This window comes from Alexandromys fortis, unplaced genomic scaffold (genome assembly GCF_014885135.2).
Source record: "Alexandromys fortis isolate MF-2015 unplaced genomic scaffold, M_Fortis_MF-2015_v1.1 scaffold_80, whole genome shotgun sequence".
Taxonomy (NCBI): Eukaryota; Metazoa; Chordata; class Mammalia; order Rodentia; family Cricetidae; genus Alexandromys; species Alexandromys fortis.
This window is the reverse complement of record NW_026068174.1, coordinates 5,568,250-5,586,361: the sequence shown is the minus strand read 5'-3', so window position 1 is coordinate 5,586,361 and position 18,112 is coordinate 5,568,250. Positions and strand designations below refer to the sequence as shown.

The window sequence follows — 18,112 nt, the reverse complement described above, 5'->3', positions numbered from 1 at the left end:
TGGGCACTGACCTGTCCTGTCGGCGGCCTTCACAGGACATGGGGTGGGTGCCTGGCTTGCTGTTGGTTAGCGCCTCCCAAATGGTGACCTGGAGGGAGCGGACTGTTAGCTGAGCTCACCTGTGCTTGGAATGGCTTGGAGTGGCATCAGGAACACACCTGGTCATACTCACTGCCTGCCTCAAGCAGGCTCTGCTGGATGGCAAACTGCAGCAGGTCATCATCTTCATCACGAGTCGCAGCCTCTCGCTGGCCACCCAGCACGCTGTAGCCACGGGGGGCCTCGAACAACGCAGGTGAGATCTCACAGCCACGGCAGGAGGCTGGGGGCGTGGGCCAGGGGTCAGGTGTGGGCTGGGCTCACCCCTGGGTGTCAGGGAGGGAAACAGCCTAGCTGTGAGAAGGCGGGGCCCTGTGGGGAGTGGAGTCTCACTGGTAGAGCTGGAGCTGCTGACGCTGGAGGAGTCGCTGCCAGGGGACGGTGTCTCGCTGCTGGGGCTGCCTCGCACTGAGGGCACTGGCTCATCACAGCCGTTGAGGTTCCCGAAGGTGATGCGGGCGTTGAGAATATGAAAGACGGGGATTTCTGAGGACAAGGAAGCCATTAAGCACCAGCCCCTCATACCTCAGACCCACTGCCCAGATTTCCTCTAAACCTCACTCTCCCAAAGTGACTGAGGAGAAATTGGGGGAAGGGGGCGCTCACCAATCTTGACTGGGAAGCCAGGAGGCAGGCGCAAGGTGATGAAGTCCCGGAGCTTGGCGAAAAGTGCATTGCTGACAGCCATGAGGTCAATGATGGGAGCCACCTGCTCACACAGGGACAGGGGATGCTCCTCACACAGCCACAGCTTGGCCTTGAACCTGGTCCCCCAGATCCCAAGGGGTAAGGGAAGCTGTAGGAAGCCATGGCCTCCTAGCACCTCTTAGACCCTTACCCTGCCCATCCCTCCCCAGAAGAGCAGGGGGCCTCACTTCTGTGTCTTGGTGGTCAGTTCCATGGGACGACCCATGTCCCGGTTGCCAAGCTCAAAGTTGGGGTTGAAGTATTCCTCCGCAGTGATGGCAGTGGGGTTGGCTTGGCTCAGGGTCTGAGTGATCAGGGTCTGTACCGCACGGAGGGAGGCTTTAGCCCGATTCCAGGCCAGGGGTTGGTGACACAGTCCCTCATCCCTCCCCTCTCCAGCATGGAGCTGACACTGGCTTGGGAGTAGGAAGCCCACGTAGGTCATGTACGCGGTTGCCACCAGAACCTCTTAAGCCACACCCACACCCTTCAAAACAGTAACGCCCCTGACACACACTCACCCCATTTTGGGGGCCCCCGTGCTGCTCGGCAATTCCCAAGAAAGACTGCAGAGGTGTCTTACAACCTAGAAGAAATATGTGGCCTCAGGACACTGCAGCCACACACACATGGGTGCCTCATGCCTAAGGCAAGGGTGTGGGAAGCTCTTGCACCCCACGATCCTAGCTACTTCCACCTAAAGTGATGAGGACTCACCAGGACCCACTGCAAGCTTGGGCGAAATGAAAGGGCCCCTAAGCCAGACGTGGTGGGTGGCCCTTGGATACCAGCACTTAGGAGGCAGAAAGGCAAGTGGGTATCTGTGAGTTGGAGGCTAGCCTGGTCTACATTGAGAATTTGGGGCCAGGGCTACGAGTGACACTCTGTCTCCCTAAATTAATAAATAGAACAAATAAAAGCACTTAAAGCTCAGAGGAAACTTCCCAAAGTACCCCTCTCCAAGCTGGTGACCCTGGGTAGCAAACCGCCTGTCTTCTTTTGGGGAGTGCGTGGGAGCGGCTCCTTTAGGTGCCTGGTTAATGACTTTGTTGTCTTCTCAGACAAGCAGAAATCACATGTCTCCACTTGAGACAGGTTAGATGGTGCCCAGTGAATGTGTGCGACATAAGCAAGCACACAGACTCAGTGGCAAGGCTTGAATCAGATGCCTAGATGAACCTATAAATGGCATGCATGACATTTTTCTCCAGTGCAACACAGACATTAGTAATCAATCACTGAACCCAAATGAGCCCTAGGAACCTTTGCAGTATGGCAGGCACCTATCTGAGTTGACCTCAATTTGCCTGACTGAGCCGTCCTGGCACTGGGCGGCCAGAGAATGCTACTGGGGGCACCCTCCCTCCGACTGGTGGTCCCGCCCATCTACAGCGTCTCCCCCCATTTGTCTCAAGCTCGTTACCTTTGGCCTTGCCTTTGTGTTGTTCTGAAAGATGCTCTGTCCGAGTCCGGGTGATGAGCTCCACGTTGGAGGCCCCATATACCTGAGAAGAGACAGGGAGGGGTGGGGACGGCCTGGTGCTGCTCAAGGGAATGCTAAGCACTCTCTCCAATAGAAACCTTGGCGGGAACCTTTGTCCCGTCTCTAGGCAGGTGGGCAAGTAAATATAGCCAATTATTTCACTTATTCATTCAACAAACTCTTTAGTGGTATTTGAATTCAGGGCCTGTCATGGGCAAGCATTCTCCCCCAGCTGCAGCCCCACTCTGGTGAGCAAACTTCCAGAGGAGCAGTTAGAGACCAGCCACTGAGGTCGGCATCCGGGACACAATGAACAAACCTGACACCATCCCTGCTCCTTTGAGAGCCACACTCTAGTTGGAAGACAGGAAAATGTGCAGTCATAAAACAGAGACGCAGGCCCTGGTGGGGGCACCCAAGGCCCCTTATCTGAGCATCTAGAACCGGGGAGGGCTTCCCGAAGGAGACAACATGTACGGAGCCTTAAAGTCTTCGTCAGCACCTTCATTCATCGAATGCTGGGGAGGTGGGGCCCCACAGCGGCAGTTGATCCCCAGCTCTGCTATGTAGAAGTGTGCACGGCTCCTGTGTCTCTGCTAGACCAGCGGAACACCGCAACCCTCATCTGTAGGCCAGGAGAAACGGCCCGGCAAGCCTACTTAGTGGGGTACTAGGAGTGCCATGGGGGGGGGGCTCAGTAAACATCTGTAAGGTGGGGTGAGAGCACCGGCCCGTTGTGAGGACCGCCGGCCGTGACTGTCCTAAGGACTCCACAGAGGCCCACAGTGGGACTCTAGTAGTGTAGCTAGGTAAATGTTAGAATACAGCAGCTATTTCTCCTCGTATCTAGGGCAACAGCTGAATGTACTGGTGTTTGGGGAAGGCACCTAGACCTTGAAGAGGTCACAGTAGAGTACAGCGATTGTTTCCCATGCTTTATAGAATTATTTTCTATCTATGCATGACTTTGGTCATAAGACTATCCAGGCACACTTGAATTATTGGGCACTGCAAACACCACACAATAAGCACTAAAGGTTGCAGGGCTGTGATGGTTTCCTTCAGAGAAAATATAAAGTAGATCAAAAGGGCTTTGGTTTCAGGAACTTGTATCCCAAACAGAGCCTTTGTGTACAATCAATAAATTTGCTTCTGAACGGAAGTTCGAGGTTCTGTTCACAGAAACTGTTCCTCCTCGCTGCCAGAGAGCCTAAAATTACATTCTGGGGAGACTCTCTGTTTTTGAGTGGTTCATGCAACACAGGACACCCCAAAACGCCCCCCTGCAGGAGGGACTACTGATCCCATGCAGCATTGCCTCCGTGCTCACAATGCCAAAGAGGGTGGGTTGGGGGCGCTCTGTTGAGCACGGCCGAGCTCCGGGACCCAGAGCTGTACCCTCACCTTGGCTTCATACCCATTCACCATCTCTGTCTTCTCGCTGCGCCAGCCCAGAATGCCAGTCTTGTTCCTGGGGAGGTAGAGTAGTCCCCGTGAAATGGCCGCCCATCAGGCTAGCTTCAGGCTAGCCACGCTGCACCAACTCACCTCTCAAAGGAGATGTTCTTGGTGTCAAGCTGTGTGGTGACAACCGGCGCAGTGAGCCGGCTCAGCACTTGCTCCTCAGTGGGTTGGGCAGCAGCCAGCAGCAGTTCCCGATCCTGCCCGGCCAGGGCCAGCGTCTCCATGTATACCACACGGCGGTCATGGTCTATCTCCATGACCACGGCACTTGTGTCTGCAGCCAGGGAACAGCACAGAGGTCAGGGTGGTCGGGGGCTGTCTGCTGTCTCCCACCCTGCCCCATTTACTGCCAGACTGACCTTGACCCCTGAAGACAAAGCTGCGATTCCCTCTCTGCCAGGTCATATGGTCAAAGCCCAGAAGTGTGGTGTCTACCCTCAGGTTCTGCCCACTCTTCCACACTTTGTAGGTGTCACTAGGGCAGATCTTGGATACCAGGGGCACTGGGTAGAAGTGAAGGTCAGAAGGGGCTTCAGTTCCCTGGGCCAGCCCAGGGCACAGAACTGAGTTGATAGCACAGCCAGAAAGACTAGGGAGCTGGCAAGGGCGGAAGAAGCCCTTCCTTCAGCCCCGTCCCCCGTGGCTCATACACCACTGTCTCCGATACCCACTGTGTATTCATTTACCCACTCAGCCTCCCACCCACGCTATCAACAGGTGTTTACTGAACACCACATCCACACCAGGCCCTGTCCCAGTCACTGGAGGTACAACACCGGACAAGGTAAGACTTTTGCCTGTTGGACTTTACCTTAGAGCAAATGACAGGCAAATCATTACAGAGGAATAGAGTTGATGATAATAGCAACAAGATAGCAGCGGAGGCAGTCTGCAAAGACCTGGCTGGAAGTTGGCATTGATCTGAGGCTAAGTGAGAAGGAACCCCATGAAGATCATGGAGCCACACTCTGGCAGGGGACAGTGAACTCAGAGTCCCCAGATCAGATTCAGCCCCTCTTACCCCAGCTGGTGAACTCCCATTTCATCTCCACGTAGAAATCCTGGGCCTGGAGAGAGACAAAGAAAAGGGCTGAGCGGGCACTAGAATCAGATGCTGGGCTACAGTGGGCAGGAGGAAGCTGGAACTCACCTTCCGGAGCTTCTCCAGGAGCATGGGGATGCCTGCCAGTCGCTTCACCACCCGCTGGTAGTCTCGGTACCGCAGCACCAGCTGCACCAGCTCCAGGTCCCTGGTGCTCACAGCCTCCTGTAGCACTGGGGGCGGGGAAGCCATGTCACAGGGTGAGACACTCCGGCCCACTCCAGGACACTGGCTGAAGGACTAAATAACAAGGGTGCCCACCTGTCCAACCACTGCGATTCTCCCTGCCCACATCTGCGCCGTGTGCCAAGAGCACACGGGCACATTCCAGGTGCCCCAGCGTGGTGGCCAGGTGCAGGGGAGTCCGACCACGGGGATCCAGTTGTTCAATGTCCACCTGTGGAAGAAGTTGAGATGGAGCCCTGGTCACTTCGGAGGCACCTGACCCGGGTCTAACGGCAGCTAAACTGGCAGCAGGTCTCTGGCTGTCACCTGTTCTAACTCACAAGGCCACGACAGAGACCAGCTTGATGATGGCCCTGTGAATGGAGGGCATAGGAGACAGAGGGAAAAGGACTCTGGGAGGGGAAAGCAAGGACCTTCCTTCCTGTCTGCTAGGCCTCCAGCTAGTTATGTCCTTCAAGGCATCATGGGCCACCTGTGGAATCTAAGGCGGAGTCAACGGTGGTCCATCCAAAGAGGCTGTTAGCCAAGGAGGATGTCAAGAAGCGCCACAACCACTGAGTAACTGTTGGCAAACGGGTACAATACCCACATAGCAGGTGGTGCACACACCCACAATCCCAGCAATGAGAAGGCTGAAGCAGGAGGATGGTGGTGAGTCGAAGGTTAACCTGCGCTACACAGGGTGCCGTCCCATGTGTTCCCTCCCCTGCCCCACCGCCCAGATACATTGGCTATGATGAAAGAGCATGCTCACAGCCCAACTTCAGAGCCCTCAGGTAGCGGCATTTTTGCATCAATCCTGTGATTTCAGGAACGATACTCCACTACATGCAATTGTACTGTGTTGTGAAAAGCATATGTGTTAAACATAAATATTTAAGCATATCTCAGGAGTCTGAACTTCTGGCTAAACTCAGTGACTCTACCATTTATACATGTTAATGCCTTTCCAAACCCTATTAAAGAGTGTCTCTCCCAAGTAAGACGAGGTAACAAAAACTATACTGAAATGGATGGGATTGCTATCACTTCAAAATATAGGAAGCAATTGTTCTTAAACCAATGTCTCCAACTGGTATCCCTGACTGCGGTTTCCTGGGCCTTCCACCTGGAGGAACACACTGATTGCTATTCAGAGAGGGGAACCATCAGCGGACTTGGAGTTGTGGGGACAGGAGGGACGAGGAAAGCAGAGCAGGAAGAGGAGGGGAAGGGAGGGCTGCTCCTCTGCACAGGGGTCCCTTCGAGTCTTTACTGATCACCATGTGCACACAGTAAAATTCAACAAGATTGGGAAAAACGACAGACAGACAGCCCTCACAGCTCACCAAGGGCAGCCACTCACACTCAAGATGCTAAGAAGAATTCTGGATCCAACTCTATTTAGCAGACCCCACCAGTGCTGCGCCTTCCCAGCAGGGCTAAACTAGCCTAGAGAAGAGCTCACCTGAGCCAATCAACTAGATTAAGAGTTGGCATTCAAAGGCTCATGGGCAAATAATTTAATTAATTTGTTCAAAGGAAGCTAATCCTCTTTAAAGGAAGACAAAGTTCAGATGTTTAATATGTATCTACAAGGTTCAACATCCAGTCATACCACTAGGCGGGACGTGAAGCTAGACCTGTCATCCCAGCAGCCAGGAGGCTGAGGTGCAAAGGCAGTTTGGACCACGCAGCTTCCCATGCTTCCAGTGTGTCTTACTTTCTGTTGAGCGCCTTTCTTCCTCTGAACCCTCATACTAAAGCCTACAGCCAATACCTTTATTAAAGCCCAACTGGGTGTCATCAAGAAGACAACCGCCCTTGCATGTCACAAGCAGGGAGACACGGTCTGTAACACAGAGGAAGAGCATGCAACAGAAACACCGAGAAAGTAGACAGTGATGCAGATGCTCAGCCAGGCAGTGGTGGTGCACGTCTTTAATCCCAGCACTTGAGAGGCAGAGGCAGGGGGATCTCTGTGAGTTCGAGGTCAGCCTGGTCTACAAGAGCTAGTTCCAGGACAGGCTCCAAAGCTACAGAGAAACCCTGTCTCGGGGAAAAGTGTGATACAATATGCTCAAAGTTTGCGATTTCGGGAGGCTTCTTTTGTTGGTTTTTTTGTTTGTATGTTTGGTTGGTTGGTTTGGTTTGGTTTTGGTTTTTGAGACAGGGTTTCTCTGTATAACAGTCCTGGCTGTCCTGGAACTCACTCTGTAGACCATGCTGGCCTCAGACTCAGAAATCTGCCTGCCTCTGCCTCCCAAATGCTGGGATTAAAGGCATATGCCACCATATCTGGTCTTTTGTTGTTGTTTTTTTTTTTAATGAGCTCTTGATATGAAGCCCAAACTGGCATTGACAGGGCTCTCCCTCCCCTCCTCAGTTGGCTGTTGTTATTGTGGGAGGGAGGAGTTGTGTGAGGGACAGGGTCTTAGCTGGCCTTGAACTCAGAGATAGCTGAGGCTGGCACCTCAGCCTCCCAAAGTGCTGGGATTGTGGGAACGCACTACCACACCCAGTTTGACGTCTAGAATTAAAGGCTTGCTCTACTATGCCCAGTGGTAAATTTTGTCTTAACTCCCGCATTTTTGCGGCAATTTGTTGTGGGAATGAGTACAGTGAAAGCCTACAGATCCAAGAAACACAGCACCCCATAAAAAGTCGATGCCAGGCCCCTCATCATGAGATGCTGGGAAGGTGCTAAGAAAGCCCTAGGAGCACAGAAGGGAAGGAGACCAGTATCAGTGGGACAAACAGAAAACACCTGACTTCTCATGACAGCTGATTCAAGCCCTGAGCCAGCATGATGAACCCTTTTGGTACTGGGGTGCAGGGAAGGAAGGGTCGGTGTAAAACTCTACACTTCGTGAGAAGACTCTTCCAAAACGAAGGGGACACAGAGACTGTGGTGAGCCACAGCTAAGAGAACGCAGTGCCAAAGGCGCGTGGAAAATGGTCAGGTGGGGAGAAAACGACACCAGATGGAGACTTGAATCCACACAAAGAAACCGAGAATGCCAAAAATGTTAAATTTGCAAGTATAAGAATGTCAGTAAAATATTTAAAACCCACAAGAATAAGGAGAAGAGATGTCAGCAGATGAAGATTTTCAACACGTCTTCAGAGGATGGAAAGTGCCCAAGGAAGGCTACTGATTTAGTGGAGCGGGGAAAGCCAGGACCCACTCGGCGGCGAGGGAGGGGCAGAGCAGCAGCCAGGTCACCCCAAGATCACCAGCATGGGGTGTGCTAGACTCTCCAAGGATGAGGTTATGGAGTGCAACCCTGGCAACCAGTGCGAGCAATCCCTTGCACTGGATCCCACGGTTGTGCTTTGTCCCCCTCCACCCAGGTGGGGTACTTATTTCTTCCTTGGAGGAAGTGAAGACTGGAATAACCTCTGGATAGAGATATCTGGGGTTCCCAGGATGGATCTGTAGCTTCTACGGTTGTGCTATGTGTCAGTGAGCTCTAGGCCACACTCCCCCACATGTCCCTAGAGCCACAAGGAACTGGACACTGGAGGCAAAGTGTCTACCATGAAATCAACCAAACAGACAATGGGACAGTATGAACAGGAGGAAACTGTCTCTGTGGGGAGTGAAAGGAACTTGGGGGCCTCCTGTCACCGTGCCTTTCCCCACCCTGGCGCTCACTCTAGAAGCATCTTCCAGGAGCATCTTCCTTGCCTTTCCTGGCTTGCTCCCTTCCTGCACAGCGCCCACTTCACTGCACTTTCAGGTTAAAACAAATGGCACTGGCAGGTGGCGAGGCGCTCTGCAGGTAAGGACACCTGCCTGCCACCAGGCCTGGTCACCCCTGGCTGAGAGAATTGACTTCCAAAACTGTCCTCTGACCTCAACATGTGCACAGTAGTGTGCTCATGCCTCCCCCAACACACACACACACACACACACACACACACACACACACAGACACAAAACTTAAACTTTTAAAAGCAAAAACCTTGCCTGCTCCCTACTCCAGTATTCAGGTAAGGCTTAGAGCATGAAAAGCACTGAGCCTCCAGAACACTCTGTAGCTCCCCCCTTTCCCTCACCCTCCACCTTCACCCTATTCCCATGATCTGTGGGCTCAACCTTCAAAGCCTACCTCGAGGCCCTGGAAGTTCCCACCTCAAGCTACCACGGTGCTCCCAGTCACCCATGTATGACTGTCCCCCTTACAGCTCACAGCACCTCTCTCGTGTCCCCTCACGACCAAGCTAAACTGAACTTGGGAGAGCGAGAGATGGTTCAGTGGTTAAGAGCTCACTTACTTTCCAGCACCCACATGCTATGGTGCCTCACAACCCAACAGCTCCAGTTCTGGGGATCTGATGCCCTCTTCTGACCTCTGAGGGCCCCAGGCTGCATTCAATACACATACAGGCCTGCAGGCAAAACACTCACACACATAAGATGAGACAAATAGATCTAAAATAAAGAAATAAATGAAATGAACTCAGGGCTTGATACACTTTGGCACTAATCTCTCCAGAGGTTTTTTTTGTTTGTTTTTTTCTTTGTTGTGTTTGCTTTGTCCTTTGTTTTTTATTGTGTTCATCTAGAAGCCTACCCTGGACTTATCTTGAAACTCATTTACTCCACCTACCTACACTATCTGTCTCCTTAGAAATGATCCCTTGGATAGCCTAGCACTGTGATTTTTACCCCCAAAAGTTCATGTGCTGGAAGGCTGCTCCTTCCTGGTAGAGCAGGATAAAAAAGGCTGTGGATCTATAGAAGCTGGGGCCCGTAGAGGGGTGACTGAGGCAAGGCCAGCACCAGAGCAGGTCAGGTCTTGGGGGACTGGATCAGCTCCCACAGTGAGTTCAGCTTCCTGGCTCTTTGCCTTGCCTCACCCTGTGCTCCTTCCGGATGGGCTAATTTACTCACTGCCCTGTGACACAGCCAGGTAGGTGGTCCTAGCCAGATGCTGCTGCTGATGCTTCTGCTCTTTGAACTCTCTCCACTCTGACCTTTCCAGTCCCCAGAATCGTGAGCCATTGTGGGCTACCTCAACCTCTTTTTCTTGTAGTCTTCAGTTATGCTGGAGGGTTTGGTTTGGTTTGGTTTGGTTTGATGGTATGGGGGATCAAGCTGTCTGCTAAGCAAGGGCTGTACCACAGGGCCACATCCCAGCCCACCAGGAAATCTGTTACAGCAACACAAACTGAGTGTCTATGGAACCTTTCTTTCCGCCTTCGGGTTGCCACCCAAATGTCACCTCCTTATATGAGATGTTCTGACAACCAACCTGAGGTGGCAGCTGTCCCTTATCCTGTTTCAGATCTCTGCCAACATCCTTCACTTTTTCAGTTTCCCTGATCGGGCCTATTATGTTCACCAATGGCTTCCCAGACCCTGGGCAGACCTGGCATGTAACCAGGGGTTACACGTTTGTTAAATAAAGCTATAGATGACTACACTGAGGGTCAGGAGAAGGTTTGAGAAAAAAGTGTGTAAAAGTATAAGCATGAGATCTAGTTTTTGGAGTGGTTTATAATTATAGAGGTTAGTATCAGGGAAGAGCTCAATGAGGGAGTGAGGTGGGGAGGGAAGAATGGGAGGTGTTTCCTTAGAAACCCAGGAGCTGGAGAGACAGCTCATTGGTTAGTGCTACTGTTCCATCACGAGGACGAGTATCCGCATCAGGCGGCTCACAAACACTTGTAACTCCAGCTCCAGAGGATCTGATGCGTCTCCCGGCTTCTCACAGATGCACAGACACACACAAATAAAAACAAATCTTTTTCTTTCTCCTTTTTTTTTTAAGTACAGTTTTAGGCCAGGTATACTGGCACCGGTGCATACAAAAACACAGACACACAACACTGCTTCAAAGCACAAACTGGGCCAGTTTACACCTGTGCTGTGACGTGCACTCGCGTATGCGGGCACTCTGCACACACGCAAATGAGTGTAATAACATTTTTTTCTTTTTCTCTGGTTTTTCATTTTTATGTGTCTGGGTGTTTTGCCTACATGGATGTCTGGGCACCTAGTGCATGCCTGGTGCCTGAGGAAGCCAGAGAAGGGCACTGGGTCCCAGGAATTGGAGCTATTGATGGATTTATAGTGATGCGCTGCCGTGTGGGTTTTCCTCTAACTAAACCCAGGTCCTCCACAAGAGCAGCAAGTGTTCTCAGTCACAGAGCTATCTCTCCGGCTTAGTAATAACTGCTTTTCAAAAGAGTGAAAATCTTTAAAATAATGGTTTGTTTTTGTGACAATTTCTCATGTAGCTTAGGTTGGCCTCAAGTGTGTGGTCCTCCTGCCGTGACTCTCGTTCCAGGGTCACAGTGAGAGCTACCACACCCCATTAGATCAGTTTTTTAAACAAACTAGCAGTTTTAAATGCATTGGGAGCCTCAAGAACAAGTGGCCTGGAGCTCTGAGGAGTCCCAAAGCACTTGTGCCAGCTCCTACAGAGAAGGGGGAGTGAATTTACTGTCCAGGGTGGGCTGGACGCCCCCTGGTCCTGACCTAAGTGGGGTTCTGAGCCATGAGGTAGAAATGAAAGAGCCACAGACCCTGGGCCGGCTGAGAAAGCCAGGGCGTGGCCTTTAGGCCTGTGGATGACCAGCAGGTAAAGTGAATCAAGTTTGATAGCCAGGTTCCACATGGCGTAAGGGAGAAACAACCCTAGCCTCCACACCACCTGCACTATGGTGTGCGCGCATGCACACACACATACACAATAAATACATATGTTAAATAAAAAAAGAAGCAGCCTTCCCCCAGAGTTTGAGGTGAGCTGCTGAGTGTCCCCAGCTCCGCCCTAGATGCCACCGCTGCTGATGCTGCTACTGAAGCTAACAAGGCCCTAGGGAACTGGTAGGCACCCTGCCTGGCCCCAGAGCTCCTGTGGGCCTCAGCTCCCAGCTCTAGAGGCTAGCCCTCCTGCAAGATGGATGCCTTTCCCACCCCAGCTCCTCAAGACTGCTCCCAGCATCTGCCCTCAGGCAACCCTGAGTTCCATGTGGACCCCGTGTGCCTGTCCAGGCCCCCAGAGAGTCCCTTCCCACTCATCCAGAACAGGACCTACAGCGCAAGTGGCAGGCCCTGGGCCCAGGTGGGAGAATTCATTAACTTCCTCAGCAAAAGGGCACAGCTGTTGGTTTAATTGCTGCAATGAAAAGGTTTCCATGAAACCCAACACCGGCCCTCCCCACAGAGAGAGTAGAGACTCTTGAACCTCCGCAGTCTCAGAGGGAATCAAGGCTGGAGTCTTTAGGGAGCTGGGGCTCCCTGGGCGGAAGCCTCCCTGCCTCCCCTCTGTGCACCTGCGCACTGGCACGCACAGGTTCCAGAAGAAAGCACGCCCACCCGACCTACCCAGTGGTCCCTGCGCAGGCACAGGTGTGCCTAGCTGCCCTCCGTGTGTTTGGTAGCGGCTCACTCAGTCTAAAGTTCAGGCGCACTGCAGGGGGTTTTCAAACTCTTTTTATCTCGGACAGAAGTATTTGTCAGGTAAAGCCTTAAAAGCACTTGCCAGATATACGGTAAGTCTGGGCACTGAAGAAGGTGGGAGATCACGGAGCCTTGGCCACTTGGCCTCTCCTTCCCCGGCCTAGGGAAGATGGCTGGAGTCTGAGTCAGTCATTGCTTCAGAAAGCTGCTGCCGCCTAACAAGGGTGTCGGTCAGGCGCTTGTGCTTTCTCGAGGGTGGGAGGGTGAAGGGTGTTTCCCCAGACCGCATGGGGCAGCACAGCTGACTCTCCTCCACCCTTTCATCCCTGTGTGGCCCTTCTTCCACCCCAGAATTCATTGGTTTGTTTGTCTGTGTGTTTTTGAGATTTGTGGTTCTCTCTGCTGAACTTTCTAGCTTCCTAACTGGTGTTACCCCCACACCCAGAACTACAGAGCGAGGGAAGGGACTAGGTGCCTCCCCCCGAGGTTCCCAATATAACTGGTACTTCTAACGGCCTCACCAAGCTCTGGGTGGGAAAGCAGAGTGGAAAAAACTGGAAAGGAGGACCAAGGCAGAGGCAGCCCCAAGAAATAGCAATGCTTCCCAAGGACCCCCTCAGAGTCCTCCCTGTCCATGGCCATCCCCGCTCCCTCACCCTGAGGGAACGCATGATTCCAGAACCTGGGCTGTGCCAGGCAAAGAAGAAGTGACATACATTGCTTTCCACCACCGTCCCTCCGGCCTGGCAGGACACCTGACAACCACACCACTCTCAGGCTCCAGCGAGGCTCCTTCCTTGCACCTCTTAACTGTTCACCATTCCCAGAAGAGGCCCCCCCCCCCCCAGTGGCTGAGCCACTCTGAAAGCTCTGTTCCACCGATTCAGCCAGTCAGCAACGTCAGGCCTGCCCACGGGAGGCCTCTGCAGGCTTTTGTTGGAGCAAAGCAGAGGCAGCTATGCCAAGCAAGGACCAGGGAGTCCCAGCTGCCAAGGAAAGCCTGGCGGTTTTCTACAGTGGCTTGTGCCAGGAGCCTTAGAGGTCAGGGACCCCCAGCACACACCATCTGGGATGCTAAGTGTCTGCAGGAGTGCTGTCATGATGTCTGGTGGCTCAGTGCCAGGGCTGTCTCCTGAGAAGACATCCTAATGCCCCAAAGACGAGACAGCGAGCATTAGATGTAAGTGTCACCCTGTATCAGCCTTGGGGTTGGGTACAGCCAGGGACTCTCTCACCGAGGCTAACTGGTATGTTGCTTCCTGGTACCCAGGATAATACCTGCTTGAACTCCTCTTGGATGAACAAGGGTTAATGTCACTGGTGCCCCATATTCTCCTGGCTTGAATCAAGAACAGGCGGGCAGGTTTCCATTTCAATGAGACATTGACTCACCAGATTCAGAATGGGCTGAACAGGGTACCTAGCCACTATGCATCCTGAGCATGAGAAGAACATTCTCAACAGCCCTGGCTACCAGACAGACCTACAGCAGCTGAGGCTCCCCAGCAAGATGGCTGACTTGAGGTCCGTCAACAAAGGCCTGGATGAAAAGGCCCTCTTCCGAGACATTCCACTTCTTTCTAGTTTTAGGAAGAGGACCACCCACACCCTTCAGTTAAGGGAGTAGAGCTGAGACATTCTGGGGATTCAGCTCCTAGCCTTCTAACAATCCCTAGATCTTTGGGGGACTTTCTCAGGCAAGGAAAGTGGAGAGGAGCCAGAGAGGATGGGATTGGATCTTTACGGCCTGTGTTCAGCACACTGTAATCCCAGAACTAAGTCTCCCCCGGGCCAGGCATGGGTACCTTGTATTTGCTTCCCAGGCTCTCTGACCTTCTGTCTTTAGGAAGCTTTTATGACAGATAAACTAACTTGGAGACAGCTTGTGGAAACAGACAGCCCAGCCCAGAGGCTTGCAGATGATTGGATTCTGAAATGGGAGTGCAATGCAGAGCTGAATGCTGTACTGATCCGGATCTCAGAGGGAACATCAGACAGTCTGATGTCCAGCCTTAGGCGTCATACTGAACTTCCATGACTGAGGAAGTGGAAGGCCTGAATCCTAAGGAACCCAGGGCAGCCTGGGCCCAGCTCTGCCCACCGCTTTCCCTGGGTTGCATCACAACTGCTTTGCAAGTTGCCTGAGTGGCAAGGACAGAACTGAAGACTATTAGTGTCCTATGCCTGCCTTTGTCCTGAATAATGGCTAAGAAATGCCACCATTCCCCGGTCTTTCTGCTTGTTTTGGTTTTCGGATACAGGATCTCACTACGTAGAGCAACGAGGTTGCTCTCAGACATGAAATAAGACCAGGCTGACCTTAAACTTGTGGCAATCCTCCTGCCTCTGCCTCCCCACTGCTGAGACTATAGGCATGCAACACCACTTCAGGCTCCTGGTCTTCTTTGAGGTCACTGCCCAGCCCAAGGCTGACCCACAGGTATCTCTGATTAGCAGAAAGCAGGGAACCTATATTCTGTGCAGACCCTCAAAGTCTTCCTGTGGCCCCCTCCTTCCTCCTTGGTAAAAAGGTAGGCTCTAGCACCGAAAGACAGGAGAGCGTTTTTTCAGCACCTGGACAAGACCCTTTCCTCGCAGGGTCTTCCCCCACTTCTGGCTCCGGAGCCTAGGCCTGGAACTGAGGCATCCGTAGATTTAGTCCACTCTAAGCAAACAGGGACCTCGTTCACCAGGAAGTGAGAGGGCACTGGGTGGGGCTGGGATGGCTGAGAGTGCTACAGCGTTTGTTCCCAGATCTTGTGTGGGCCCCCTCCCCACGCAGGCCTTTCTTATCTCGGCACACTCACACGGGGATGTCATGCCTCGACCGAGTGGAGTGGACTCTCCCACTACATGGAGCACGGATAGAACCGACAGCCCCTCCCTGCAGTCCCTTAAAGCCCCGACGGAGGACAGCACAGGGTCCCCCCTACACCAGTCTCAGAGGGCCTGGAACGTGTGGACCACCAGTCCTGGAACCAGGGGTGCATGCGGGGACCGCTCCCATCACCCTCGTCAGGTCAACAAGCACAAAAGCCGCGGCTGCAAACAAAGAAGCGCTGCAAACTAGCCGGGGAGGCGGGACAGGCGGCGCCGCGCCCCCTCCCCACGCCGCGCGGGCGTGCCGGGCCGTGGTCCCCCGACGGCGCTCCTACCTGGCCGGCGCGGACCTCCTTCTCCAGCTCGCGGTGGCGATTGTGCCACACGAGGAAGTGCAGCGGGTACTTGCCCTCGGGCCCCTTCCTGGCGGAGGCGTTGGCGGGGATCATCGCCCGCTCCTCATGCCGGGGCCGCGGCGCCCGGCCCGCGGGGAGGGACGGCGCGGGAGCCGGGGCCCGGGGCCGCGGGGCGGGCGGCCGGCGCTGTCTGCTCGCGGGGCTGCAGCTCGGGCATGTGCGAGCGGCGGCGGCGGCGGGCGGGGGCGGCGCGCCCGGCGTGGTGCGGGCGGCGGGCGTCCTCGGGAGGCGGCGGCGGGCGGCGCGGAGCAGCCCCCACCCGCCCGGGGAGGGAGCGGGCACTCGGCGGCACGCGGCCTCGCGCCTCGCCTCCCACACCCCCGCACACAAAGACGCCGCTCCGCACAGAGAGCAGGGGCCCGCAGCGGGAGCGGGGGCGCACGGGGCGCCGGCCCCGGGGACGCCGCCGCCGCCGCAGGGACGCACGCCCGCAGCCTCCGGTTACCCTAAACCGCATAGCCCGGCCCTCAGCCCGAGCGGCCGGCGAGGGATGAGCGGATGCGGGAGAGAGGAGGGGACCCGGGGTGCCCGGAGCTGGGCTGGTTACAGCTTGACCCCGCAGCATCATGGGGCTTGTAGTCCGCTTGGTGGAAACGAGTGTTTCGGATGACCAGAGCCGGTCAGGAACCGATTTCCTGAAAAGGTGGACTGAGAGTCAGGCCTGGTCGAAAGGGAGACCTTACTTTGCTGCCAGGTGGGTTGGGACGCGCCTCCACCTGCTGGCATTTTGCCTTTTGCAAAGAAATGGAAGAGGCTTACAGGCCTGGCTTGAAGGGTTGGGGCAGGGAACCTGTGGCCTGCAGAAGTAAGGTTGGGTCCCAGGGAGGGTGAGAAGGCATCTGGGTTCTTAGAAGATACTGACTAATGAGTGGGCTCCCAAGCGAGATTCAGGGCGTCAGTACCAAGGGCCATTGAAGTAGCCAGGGATCTGATACTTGAAATGTTTCTAAAGTCTTTTGCTCTTTCAGAAAAGTAAACCCCATCCTCCACATTGGAAAAGATTGTCCAACGGGGCGAAGAAGACTGTCCTTCCCCTACATTGCTCAGCAAGAACCAGGATGACGTTGAGCAAAGACAGCAGCAGGTGGCAGCTCCCCACCTCCATCCCACGTGGGTCCCTGCCCAAGGGAAATGGCTGAGTCCAGATTGCCTCCTTCCTGAATGACCAGAGTAGATGAGCCCTTCCACAGGATCCCTTGCAGAGAGTGTGGTAAAAGTGAAAATGGCCTCTGTGGTGGCCAACTGCAAATGTTAAAAGGACCAAGATGCCCTGAAAGAGAAAACGGATCATGGTGTCAAGAGACTTGTGTTTAAACACCTCATCAATAGCTTGATTGTAAGCATATTGTTTACATTTCTGAGTTTCCCAGTCCACTCACCTCTAAAATGGGATTGGATGCTACCTCGGGGAGCAGGGGTGAGCTAAGGACAGTAACTGCCAGAAAACTGGTCTCTCTCCTTCAGCCAGGCTGACAGGTGGCAGGAATGAACGTGTTGCCTTCCTTGAGCCCACCTTAACCAAGGCAGAAGTAAGGGATTCCTCGCCAAGCCAACTCAGAACAACAATCTAAAGAGTGTTTGTGTGGGAGGTGCCAGCAAAAGCTTGCAAACTCCTGGTGCCTCCCTCGGGTTTCTTTGTGTGGTCTTCTCTTCTGCCTCCTGCCCAGCCAGCGTTGCCAGGCCCGGGAGGGCTGAGGGAGGAGCTGACTGCCTCGCCCCTTTCTGCAGCCTGGGAGGAGCTGGCAGGCGGCTCCACAGCCCAGGTCCGCTAGGGGCCAGCAGAGTGTCGTGACTGCAGACCGAGTTGAGGAGGGGGCTAGAGTAAAGGCGGAGCTTCTAGGAGAGGCCTCTAGGCTTGTACACTACCTCATTAAATCGTTTTCAGAACCTTGTGTGTGATTCCACTTGAGCTGTGCCCAGAAACCCTTCTATCGCCACCTTCAAGCACTGAATCTTGGCTGTGGTGAGGTTGGGGGTTCTGGAACAAAGTTTGGACCGTGAGTAAATATTAGGGTCACTCCCAGGCAGTCCCTGAGCTAATAGGAAGATGGAGCGACAGGGTTAGGGGGCCGTGAATCATTCTTCCCCTGAACAAGTCTGTAGCACAAGAAGGGACCGAGGTCAGCATGCATTTGGAGGAACTATTCTTTGGGTAGCTAGGTTCCCCTTTTGCCAGATGGTCGTCTACCGACACTAAACCCAAGTCGCTTTCCCTTTGGTCTCTGCGCCCTGGCTGCCACGTGCTCGAGACGCACCCACACAGCTAGGAAACAAAGGCAGCCAAGCGACAGGCCTGCCAGCAGCCGCCTCGACATTTAATAAATGAAATTCCATAAATGGGGGTCGATCTGGGGTGAACGGGCGGCCACTGCTCCTGGGCTGCACGCCCAGTTTCAGCTGCCAGGCTGCTTCCCACCTCCAGTGCCGGGGCCACCAAGCCTACAGACTCTTTGGTAGGA

The 18,112-nt window shown here is 54.0% G+C and overlaps 1 protein-coding gene across 9 annotated transcripts in view; it reads right to left on the bottom strand.

Annotated features, from left to right (window-relative positions):
• Ankrd13b (ankyrin repeat domain 13B) overlaps positions 1–18,112 on the bottom strand; it is a 19,946-nt gene extending 1,834 nt beyond the window's left edge. For 3 of the 9 annotated variants that reach the window (XM_050128762.1, XM_050128763.1, XM_050128761.1), the window contains exons 1-14: positions 16,753–18,109; positions 5,097–5,232; positions 4,884–5,008; positions 4,755–4,800; positions 4,093–4,236; positions 3,818–4,007; positions 3,674–3,740; positions 2,210–2,291; positions 1,308–1,372; positions 975–1,105; positions 706–863; positions 433–585; positions 159–322; positions 12–88 (exon numbers count right to left, since the gene is read on the bottom strand). In XM_050128762.1, coding sequence (XP_049984719.1) covers positions 12–88; positions 159–322; positions 433–585; positions 706–863; positions 975–1,105; positions 1,308–1,372; positions 2,210–2,291; positions 3,674–3,740; positions 3,818–4,007; positions 4,093–4,236; positions 4,755–4,800; positions 4,884–5,008; positions 5,097–5,232; positions 16,753–16,944 — 1,730 coding nt within the window. In that variant the 5' untranslated portion in view covers positions 16,945–18,109. Of the gene's footprint in view, positions 1–11; positions 89–158; positions 323–432; positions 586–705; positions 864–974; positions 1,106–1,307; positions 1,373–2,209; positions 2,292–3,673; positions 3,741–3,817; positions 4,008–4,092; positions 4,237–4,754; positions 4,801–4,883; positions 5,009–5,096; positions 5,233–15,572; positions 15,754–16,752 lie in introns of those variants that run through there. The other 6 variants (XM_050128757.1, XM_050128760.1, XM_050128759.1 and 3 more) reach the window with 5 other exon arrangements.